The sequence below is a fragment of the Macrosteles quadrilineatus genome, unplaced genomic scaffold (assembly GCF_028750875.1).
Source record: "Macrosteles quadrilineatus isolate MER2022 unplaced genomic scaffold, UCM_ALF_1.0 Scaffold_4__1_contigs__length_99947679, whole genome shotgun sequence".
Classification (NCBI taxonomy): Eukaryota; Metazoa; Arthropoda; class Insecta; order Hemiptera; family Cicadellidae; genus Macrosteles; species Macrosteles quadrilineatus.
The window spans coordinates 81,068,024-81,079,541 of NW_026542597.1; the positions used below are offsets into that span (position 1 = coordinate 81,068,024).

The 11,518-nt window shown below is 34.2% G+C and overlaps 1 protein-coding gene across 1 annotated transcript in view; it reads left to right on the plus strand.

The window, feature by feature from the left end:
* Positions 1–11,146, plus strand: part of LOC128991696 (26S proteasome non-ATPase regulatory subunit 1-like) — a 218,485-nt gene extending 207,339 nt beyond the window's left edge. The window contains exons 13-20 of the mRNA XM_054414794.1: positions 3,754–3,868; positions 5,437–5,553; positions 6,587–6,689; positions 7,273–7,442; positions 8,399–8,584; positions 9,564–9,692; positions 10,367–10,493; positions 10,950–11,146. Coding sequence (XP_054270769.1) covers positions 3,754–3,868; positions 5,437–5,553; positions 6,587–6,689; positions 7,273–7,442; positions 8,399–8,584; positions 9,564–9,692; positions 10,367–10,493; positions 10,950–11,020 — 1,018 coding nt within the window. The 3' untranslated portion in view covers positions 11,021–11,146. The remainder of the gene's footprint in view (positions 1–3,753; positions 3,869–5,436; positions 5,554–6,586; positions 6,690–7,272; positions 7,443–8,398; positions 8,585–9,563; positions 9,693–10,366; positions 10,494–10,949) is intronic.
* Positions 11,147–11,518: the final 372 nt, after the last annotated feature.

The following is an 11,518-nucleotide window of genomic DNA, read 5'->3' on the forward strand; positions in this document are numbered from 1 at the left end:
CGGTAATGTAGTTCACATGATTGTCATCTTTGCCGCTATAACGGGGGAGGCTTGGATGGGTGATGTAGGTAACGCAGTTCAGTTGAATGTAGGTAATGCAGATCGTGTGGTTCTCAAATCCCGGCTATGCTAAGCAGGGCAGGTATGGGTGGGTTGGGTGATTACAGATGATCTACTATGATTTCCATGTGACAACGCGCAGCTGATCTAGTTGTTAGAGCTTACAGACTTCTGAACTTATGTAATGGTTCAGATCCTGCTAAATACCTTTGTATTGTAAAACTACTTGAAACTATCGTAATCCGGTGGTTTGGAATCCGGCTTGAGCCAGGAGTATTATCTAGAAAATAAAATAATGTTGGTCCGTCACCATCAGGGAAAGAGAAACTAGCTGTATTAAAGAACTTCCTGTGTGCCTTTAAAATGAAAATTAATTTAATGTTTAACGGTTTTGTTTATCTATAACAACAACCGATACATTACTTTATAGCGTTACCTTCTCGCCGTCTCTTATATTTTAAACTATCGCAAAACATGTACAGTATGCACCTTTATATTAATTAACTGAAAACTAGTGTTCTTGAACTCGTTCCTAAAAATGTTCCACCAATACAAATTTCTAACAGTTTAACTCGTTACTACCTATTTAAAAAGGATTGAAGAGCATTTTTCTTCCAGATTCAGCCATAAACATAGTCATTACGAAATAGTTACGCTTTAGTTCTCCATTCCAATTATCCGCTGAACGTGATGAAGATGTTTGCGATCTCGTCCGATAGGTAGCAGGAGCGTTGTGTTTTCGCGCCACTTCGTAACCGGAAGTCGCCTCGGGTCCATATCACTTCCGTTACTCGGTTTATCGTTTATCCGATCCAGCGCGTCCATATCGAAGGCCATAACGACAGTTTTGCGGTTTATGAAGGGTTTATGGTTGTGTTTATCGAGTTTCGAGGTTAACAACATTGTAAGATTGGGGAACTGATAAACGTTATGGTCTGACGCAGCTCAGCATTTGTTATGATTTCATTTCGGGGATCGCTTTTAAATCGGACGATGTTTTCGTTAGGTTTTCATTCGTCTCAATATTCATTCGTGAAAAAAGATTTGCCAATGTTTATACTTTGTCAAAATTTGATGTTACAAATCCGGATTTGTTCAAAAATATAAACTTTTGTCATACGAACTACCTTATTGTTTTTGCATGCTTTTTACGACAGTTTTTACACCCAATATCTATACAGAGAAGTTGTTAAATGTCAACTATGTGATAAATGATAAATTATGTTATTAACCATTCGGTACAAACAATACAATAGGCTTTGTCATTCAAACATGCATCAATCTAGCTACAGCATACGTCACAAAGCAAACCAAAAAAATACAGAATAAAGGTGTAAAAACTGCAAACTACAAAATAATGCAGCAAAACCATGCAGGCGCATTTCTAATCACCTATATTTTTCAAGTAATTGTGCAATGTCCATAAGTTGTTACACATAGTTTTTTTTTACCAACCAATTTATCAAATTAGTATTCCCTCATTTTGAAAGAGAGCCTTGTGATTTATAACATATAACGCTGAAAATACATTTATTTATAAAGAAAATGTTGGTACACAAAATTTACTAATTTTACATTATAAACTCTACATTGCACACGATACATACATTAATCAATTCACCAATATTATTTCATTAAACAATTGATTTTTTGTTAATCGGCTGATAACGATCCACAACCGTATGTAAAGAACAGTTTATTGTTACAAATGGTGCTGGCAAATCCCCCAAAGGTAAACAAGGAAAGGTGTTAGCAATTGAAATATTTTCCACGAGCACGGGGGAACTATAAATCTGGATTGGCCGTTTTGTCGCCTTTAGCAGCGCTGTACCTGTCGCCGTAGCTTACAATAAGGCAGCGTGCCAGCTAAAGCTACAACTATACCTTCAGAGCTGCATACGGAGAGATGTATAGCACTCTAGCTGGGAATTACCTTCGTTTCAGGACGTAAAAATGGAGAAACGAAATTATGAGTTGGGAATTGGTTTAATTGCTGAACAGTATTAGTGTTGTGAAATATAGTGGGAATATGTTGGTTTATTTGATGCACAGCTATTTTCGTATTTATTACAAGTCTATAGTTTTCCATTTTACATTTTGCTCCTGACTTAATATTAATGTTATCTTATGTATCATCTAAATCTTTTGTCATTAAAACAGTTGGTTGCGTTATACTGAAAATGGTGCATTAAGTGCTTTGTTGAAAAGAATTAAATATTTCTAATTGGACACTCAAACCAACAACGTAAATGCCTTCAATCGGAGGGGCGGCAATTCAGATGCTGTACCTACATTGCATCTACACATCGGCAGGCGCTCTTGATGCGTGAAAGTTTTTATTGTTGAGTCATTCTCCATTAGGCTATCATCACTAGAATTGCTTCCTTGCACGGGATTGGGATAAATGTTTCCTTAAATGTTGAAACATGGGTTTTTAAATTAAATTGAATTTAGAATGAAAACAGAAAAGAATAACTTGCCATTGAACAGAACTTGCTTCTTTTAACGTATATTTGAAAACAAGTTTTTTAATGACATATTGTGATTCGGTTTTATTTTATATTTTAATATTTTCTAATATAACACTACAGCCAATTGAAAAACGTTGAACAGAATACCCACATTGTATATAAATTATCTTTGTAATAAAATAGTGTCTTTGTGAATCGAGCAATTAGTTAGGTTTGATAAATTTTTGTTGATTAAAAATTAAAAGATTGTTACATGTAGGCCTATCTTAATTAATGTAAACATTTTCGCTTTAAAAAAAGTCGATCTAAGTATTTAAAATGTCTCTTAATGATTAACTTATACGATAGCTTAAATTGATAAAAAAAGATGGTTAGAGACTTCAATGGAAAAATGAATTTCAAAAAGTAACACTGGTGTAAGAGATAAGCGGTGTTGTGTCATAGTCTGCTGGAAGCGACACGATAAACTGTCCGATATTACATGAAACAGGTGTCTCTTCTCTGCTATTGTCATGAACATCACTGGATGAATATTATGGGGAAAAGGTAATAAACTTATAGCCAATGAGTTATTTAATTTGGTTCAAAATTAAATTATTATGTAATTTATTTTGTCTAATTTTATTGAATGAGTGTAGCTTTTTTTACTCAAACGAATGTCTTGAAATGGATTGTTTGCAATTTCAAATTCTGGTCAAAATTATATTACTTTTATTTATTTTAAAAGAATGGGAAATTAATGTTGTCTGTAAATGTAATTCTAGTTATAAGTAATTTAATTTAGACTGGATCGTATGGTTGGTTTAATTCACAACCATAATCCATTCATGGTCAAAAGATTGTTTTAATTAATTTAATGGTTCTACGAAAGGAGTATTTAAGAGGAACTTTTGAAAATACGTTGATCTAAATAACCTTACAAGAGAGATGACAATTATTTAAACCATCAATTTAAATTTTTTTTTACATGAAATATTTCACTTTTAACCTAACAGTTGAAAGGCTGCTGGTTCGATCCTGAGAATTTCAGAAATTTTTTTTAAACTGAGCCCAGCTATCTTTGATCATTGGGCTAAAGAAACAGCTGGTCTTAGTCAGTAACAAAGCTACACAAAACATTTCACTCCATTCCACAACCAACCTTTACTCATAAGTGGGTTGAGATATGTCCAGCTGGGCCTATCTGGATTTATAATAATCAGTATTTATCCGTCTGTTGCAGAAACCCTGAGCAATGTCCGAGTGTTGTGTCACTATTGGCTGAGAGTTACAACCCCCATGTGAGGTACGGAGCAGCTATGGCACTGGGGATAGCCTGCGCCGGCACTGGTCTTAAGGTGAGAAGAGTGTGACTGTAATCAGATCTAGTTAGACTTGATAGTGTTGTTGTAGCGTAGAGAAGTAAGGTACAGAGGAAACATTCAGTGTTACACTTAAGCTGTGTCTTACACAGTCTCTGGTGTCTGGGGATAAGTCATCCACAAGTACTACAACGCTTATGGTGGAGGAAGACCCTGTGTTCTGTGCGATAAGAATTACCACACAGTGCTCGCCGCACTGACTCTTCATTGCTCGTCAAAAGTATATTTTGGGCACAACATGTTAGAGCTGAAAGCCCACGGATGATTTATAAGCAATTTATTTCTGTACCTCACTTTTCTGGGGTGGTAGATAATTTAGTTATAGTGGTACAGTAGTTAGAGAAGTTATTGGTGTGGTAGTTACACTAGTTAGTGTAAGATACCTTAATTATTGGTTTAGTAGTTATACAAGTTGGTGGTTTCATAACTATCCTGGTTACTGGTCTTAGTAGATTAGTTAGCGTTGCTTTGTTAGTCTTTTTATAAGTGATCTTAAACTAGTTAGTGGTTCGATAGTTATACTAGTGAGTGGTGTCATAGTTACCCTAGTTAGTGGTTTAGTATTTACACTTGTTATTGGTGATATAGGAAGATCAGTTAGTGCAGCAGTAGCCTTTTAGCAGTGGTGTAGTTAGACTAGTTAGTTGTGAGTAAGTTAGAATAATAAGTGTCATAGTTAGAAATTGGTAATTGTTCAGTAACTTATTACCCTTTGAGGCACTCCCTGTGTTCAAACTTGAGTTAGCTAAGTTGAACAGTGACATTTCTATTAAAGTAGCGTTTCATACTTAAAAAAAAAAATATTTTGAATTTTTTAAAGTATTTACTAGATACTATTATATTGTAAACTTACTTGTCCTGTCTTATATTTGAACAAACACTAAACTTTTACTCCTCATAATAGTTAGGTCAATGCCAACATTTGTAATGCAATGGTTTTTTTATTGCAGAGTTACTCAAAATTTCACATAGTACTAATACTGCTTTGTTTGATATTAAAATTTTGCATAGTTAGAGACATACCGCTTTCTCACATAAAAAAATATATTTTTAAAATGCCCATTACCATTCTCTAAGTAATAGATGATACAAAAATCAATACATTATTATTTTTAGATCTTATCAGAATGTTCTATTTAAGTTACACAGAACTATCAGAAGTTATACAAATGTAAGGAGCGCTACTTTGCTGACTTGACTTAAACATGCGAAAACACTCGGGACTAAACTTTCAACAGCTCTCAACCGTGTCTATCGGTTCCACTCTCTTTGTAATGGCTAAGAATAATAGTAAAGAGCAAACTCTCTACAAGAAACTTGGGACTTTTTAATACTTTTGCTGTTTCGAGACAAGTTTATTATTAGAGCGACATGCAGCATTTATCTTTATGTTTAATTTTTAAGTTATTTGGTTGCTGTTGCATGGTTGTTTTCGCAACAACTACAAAGTAAGTTTATCAAAGTATATTTACGTTGTACATTTTTGTAGTTTATTTGTTTGATATTAATTTCTAATTTGTTACGTGCATGTTTGTTTGTTGTAGGAAGCCATCGCTCTGCTGGATCCGATGACCAATGATCCTGTTAATTTTGTACGTCAGGGAGCTCTGATCGCCTCCGCTATGATCCTCATTCAACACACAGAGCAAACATGCCCCAAGGTAAGAAAATTTTTTTTTAAATAATTATAATTGTGTATAGGATAGAAATTGAGTTATATCATATCAAGTTATATTTAAAGCCATTTTCCAAATTCATCTCGTCTAGCATAAATAGTTATTTCTATATTTGATCAAACAACTGATACAAACCGACACTATATTGTGTAAACGTTAAAAAGTATTTGGTTTCTATATTTCACAAATGAAATATTTTGTATGGCACACCTTCACATCCTAGGATGTTAGGTTCTAGCCCAGAAAAGTTTCACAAATTACTTCAAGTTTGTCCTAGAGCATTATCACAATCAAGTGATCTAGTCCCAGGAATGGATAGTAGTGATAAAAATGCATGGGAACACTTTTTGAAACTTATAATGTTGATGTCTAGATGTTGTTGAGACAAATTGACATAAAACCAATAGAAATATTATTAACTTTATAAGTTTAATTGTAAGAAACTAATTGGTTTTTAACCTTAATCCAAATTTAATTTACCATAATTATTAACTATTTTTTTCCCCTCGGTCTTATCTCAATTAATCGTTAGACACAGGTATTCTCCGTATGAGATATTCCAACAATTAAAACTTGAAGAGGGTGTGTCTTGACTTTGAGTATACTTTAAAGACTCATTATCCCAAACTCTGTAATGTTTAACAGCGGAGTTTCAAAGATCAATAGCTTGACTTCAAACATTAGTTTTGCTCCGGCTCCCTCGTTTGCGGTCTGATTGGTTTCTGTTTCTCTGTTGTTACGTTACTTGCCAATGTTGTGGCTTCGGTTGACGTTACGTTTATCAGCGTAACTTTGGTGTTACCAACACTGTTTACTTTGTGAAGTTGTTTTATGCTCGACTTTGATCAAAATCGAAATTTGAGTAGTTCCAATTTTGGTTAAAACTAAATCATGAGACTCGGCATATATTTTAATATTCAATATTATAGCTTTTAAGTTTAGAAAACTTGCATTTTGTTGTGTTGGTTTTATTTTGCTGTTTGATTGTTCAAAGTTTTTCATTTTGTGTATTTTGTAGGTGAAGGACTTCCGTGCACTATACGCTAAAGTGATTGTAGACAAACATGAAGATGTGATGGCCAAATTTGGAGCTATACTCGCCCAGGGAATTATTGACGCTGGTAAGCCTATGTTTTTATATATTTCCATTATCCCCTATAAATAAGTAAAAAGAATAATTTATCTTCAAATATTGGTACTGAGTTTTAATGACTATATTAATTAAGTTACTTCAACTTAATATTAATGTAAAAAAACAGTTCTTAAGACTAAAATGGTCATCAAAATTGTTGCTTCTCTTCTGTGTATTCATCGACTTCCAAATATCCTCCATAAAATGTGTAAGGCCTAGCCTATAAAAAAAACTGTTTAAAAAAGAATTTTTTTTTGTGGATTTGAGGAATAATGATATTGAGATGGAAATGAAATGTCAACTTCTTCTAGGTTCTAACTGTGGGAAGACCTGGGATGTTACTGGTCCTCCATTTATTTTCTTACATGAACTTTTACAAACCAAGAGACTTTCTTCCAATTCTCAAGAGAAGCTATAGGGAAGGCTGTTTCCATAGGAAAGGCACCCACCATAAGCTCAAACTGTCTCCTCTTGACAATCCAGAAACATTTTGATTCATTGATTTCCATAGCTGGACAAAGACTATTGTTTTTTTAAATTTAAATGATGAATGTTTTCTTTGTGTCACACAGGTGGTCGCAACGTAACTCTCACCCTCCAGTCTCGCACAGGCCACACCAACATGTTGGCTGTGGTAGGTGTGCTGGTCGCCACTCAGTACTGGTACTGGTTCCCCCTGGCTCACTGTCTGGCTCTAGCTTTCACTCCAACCTGTCTCATCACTCTCAACTCTCAACTCAAGGTAATATTCTAACTCTAGACTGTCAACTCAAGGTAATATTCTAGCTCTCACCTCTTGACTAGAAGTTTTAATTTAGCTATCAACTCCTAACTCAAGCCTAAGTTCTGGTACTCAACTCTTAACTCAAGTTATACCCCTAGCTATTAGCTTATAATTTAAAAAAATGCTTTAGTTCTCGATTGTCAACTGAAGGTAATGCTTTAGCTCAAAACTGTCAACGCAAAGTAATGCTCTAGCTCTTTATCTCGAGGTGCGTTCAAAATGACGAACGTTAAAACAACGTAGTTCAATTTAGCTCTTCAAGGCAATAATTCTCTTGCTAAAACTATTGAGCTAGTAGGACACAGGAGGCTTTATGTTTTACATAAACTAACCAACAGTAATCTTTAGGGATCAGAATTTCAAAGATGTTATTTACACAATCTGATAAACAGTTTTTGGTTTGTTTTTGTGAATTTAATCTTTAGCCCAGTAACATTTATTTTTTATTTTCAAAACGTTCTTGTTTTCATAATACAGTAGACTCACTCTTATCCGGACTCCTCAGGACCGAGGTTAGTCCGGATAACAGTTTTTCCGGTTAAACCAACATCCCCAAAAACTCGTTTAAATGTATACTGTATACAGTATTTGACTAAAATTTAGTAGAGCATTGTATTTAGACAAGTGATCACTGGTCTCAAATCTTTCCCATGAGAAGAGTTGACCGATGTGCTGATACAAATTGTCTGGTTGAGAGATGTAATTTCTGCCAAATATAGTCCGGTTAAACCAATGTCCGGTTAAAAGGTGTCCGGATAAGAGGGAGTCTACTGTACAAATTTTAAATGTATAATTTAGACCAAAAATACTATACCGAGAGATATTATTGACATTTCAAATTCCAACTGTACAAAGGATTCTTCATTCTGAAACATAACCTCCAAAATCATTACCTAAATATTTTTGTTGTATAGATGCCCAAGCTGGAGGTTCGTAGCAACGCCCGTCCCTCTGTGTACGCATACCCTCCACCCCTGGAGGAGAAGCGGCGCGAGGAGAGAGAGAAAGTGACCACCGCAGTACTCAGCATCGCCGCCCGGGCCAGGCGCCGCGGCACATCCAAGGCTTCAGCCGACAGCGTACCAGACAAGATGGAAGTGGTAAGCAACTGCTGTTTGGGGTTCAAAATGTGATCACAGTTCAATGAAAATCCATAAACTTAAGGGAATGTAAAATAAAAGTTTCATTTGGGTTCAGTTCCCAGCTAAATTGATTATGGACTATATGTCACTTGTCATCTGGCTATTAATAAATGATGATCTAACAAAAGGTTAAGGTTAAATAGCAACAAGATGAGGATTTAGACCATTTCCTTGGAAAAATCTACGAGAAAGCCAACAGCGTCAATTTAACAAAATAAAAAATAAAAGAACAAAATTTTAGATCAATATCAGTGATATAAGATTGTAAGTAATTATTTAGTAACTGTGGTTTGTCATTTTTATGTTAAAAGTGAAAATTTTGAAATGCAATTTTTTTACTCACTTATATAATCTGAATCTTTTGACAACATTTTTGCAGTAAGAAGCAGTGCTCGAGTTCCTGTACCTCTCTTTTAGAAGGATAAAAATATTGGCATAAATAGATACTCTATAAATAGATCTATTGGTATAAATGGATAGATAAATACATTAAATAGGTTACAGTTCCGGCACATAATTTTTTACAAATCAAGTACTGGAAGTGTACTCAAAACTTAATTAAAAGAATTAATAGATTAGGTTTGTGCGAATATTTAATATTCTAACAACTACCCTTGTTAAATCACTTATCAGATTAAATATAAAGGGAAGAAAAAATATTTAGATGAAAGATATTTCTTGTGATAAATAAACAGGCAAAAGCAAGATCTGTGTAAAATATAGAAATAATAAAGTCCAACTTCACCGCCAATTAAAACTTGCGTTCGAGCAAGCCAACTGATTCAATTTGCAAAGCAAGTGAAACGTAATTAGCTCTTTTAAATCTATTAGTTGCTTAAGAAATTAGTTTTAAAATCCAATTAGGGTACATTCCTGTGCAATGGGTTAGTATGCCAACTGTTCTGCAATTGTCTATGACATCACACTTTTATTCTAGGATGAAGTAAAGGAAGAAGAGAAGGAAAAGGAAAAGAAGGAGAAGGAGGAAAAAGAGAAAAAAGAAGAGAAGAAACCAGAGCCGAACTTTGAGATCCTCCACAACCCAGCACGAGTGATGAAAGCTCAGGTAGGCACTATGTTATATCTGTTCTGAATCTTCCATGGGAAGCATTAATGTTATTAAACATGAATGTGTGCTTTGGTTATTTCCTTAGATGCCACATTTTGTAAAATAGTTTTATTGACATAGTACACTAAACATTCACACAAAATCTCTCCTTTAAAACATTGTTGTTAAGTAAAAAATGTATGATAATCCTGAGAGACAACATCGCAGTAAATAATATTCTATTTTCTTATCACAAACCTTGAATGTGTCTTGGACAGTCTATGTTAATAAGAAAAGGTTTTTATTTAAATTTGGATTATAAGAAAAAACTGCTCTAAAGTTAAAAAGGTTTCAAGTTTAATTTGTAAAATCTGTGTGAACCCTCATAAACCTTGACTGCTCGAGGTTCCAATTCCAAGATGACTAAATTAGTGAGTTTGGAACTGAAATATCTATAAATTGATTGCTATGTGCAACTGTATGGGTTTGCCTTGTTCAGAATTTAACACCTCACACGAAGCTAGTTGGTGTGCAGATTACTGTACTTGCTTCAGGTAACTTGGAATACGTTACAAGCAGGTAACCTGGCCCGTAACTTGCCTACCCACTGGCCTCGTGTAAAAACAGCTTAAGAATTGTCGATATCATGATGATAATTTTGTATGTTTTATATCTGTTGTGGTGTTTTACAGTTAAAGGTGATCTCCCTGGTGGAAGGAAGCCCTTACCAACCTCTCAAAGACGTCACCATTGGAGGCATCGTGATGGTCAGACATACTAAAGGTGGCAGTGAGGAACAGCTTGTCGAGCCTGTGGCAGGTATGATGATGATTGAATGTTGCTCGATCAGTTTTAGCTAAAGAGAGGAAATTCCTTTTTTATATCCTTAATACCAAAACAGATATTTTGTCTAGAACAACTGTAATTATTTGGTAGGTAATCTAAAACTTAAGATAGGCTTCAAACAACAGTATTGCACAACAATTTCCATTAGTGGGAGGTGGAAGGTAAAAGTTGAATCTAGTCCTACCTGATGAGAGGAAGAGTGTGGATGCTTTTAAATCTATTATTTTAATTTGTTTAATTGATACAACAGTAGTGCTGATTTTGGTAAAAGGTATTTTATACATAAGGCCAATAAACTCTTCCTCGAAAATTTAAATCAGTCTTATATGTTATGTTGATGTTATTTTGTGATAGTTGGCTTATGAGGCTTTCCCTCAATAATTGTGAGGGTAATACTTTACAAAATTATTCAAATTGATTTTGTTTCAGCCTTTGGACCGAAACCAGATGAAGAGAAGGAGCCTGAGCCCCCAGAACCATTTGAATATTCTGAAGATTAAGAAGTCACAGCATCACTGACTACTGATCAATGACACACACCCCTGCTTCTTATGCTTAGATCCCCACAATTAATTTTTGTAGTTTGTCACTAATTTAAGTTAAATATATCAATGTCATTCCGGCTATATCATGTTTTGTTATTGTTCCCTTTGTGTGAAAATGTTTTTAGAGTGTCTAATAAAAAATAATTTTTGTGAATTTTGTTTGATTTAAGTTGGGTGTGCTTTTTTAACTTAAACGTTAAATAACTTTTCTTCAATCAAAATATTGATTGAAAATCTAGGCTTCTCAATCAAATTGATCAACTTAAAAAATTTGTTTATTTATTTATTTTTTCAAATAATTCTGTTTCTCATTTTGTGTTTGTTATATTAATCCACCTTTCAATTATAACTAAATTTGGTGTGAAATGAAATTAAATGAAATAAAAAAAGCCATTTATTAAGAGGCGAAGTTAGGACTGAAAAGTTTCCTTTTATCACTTCACCTCCAAGTAT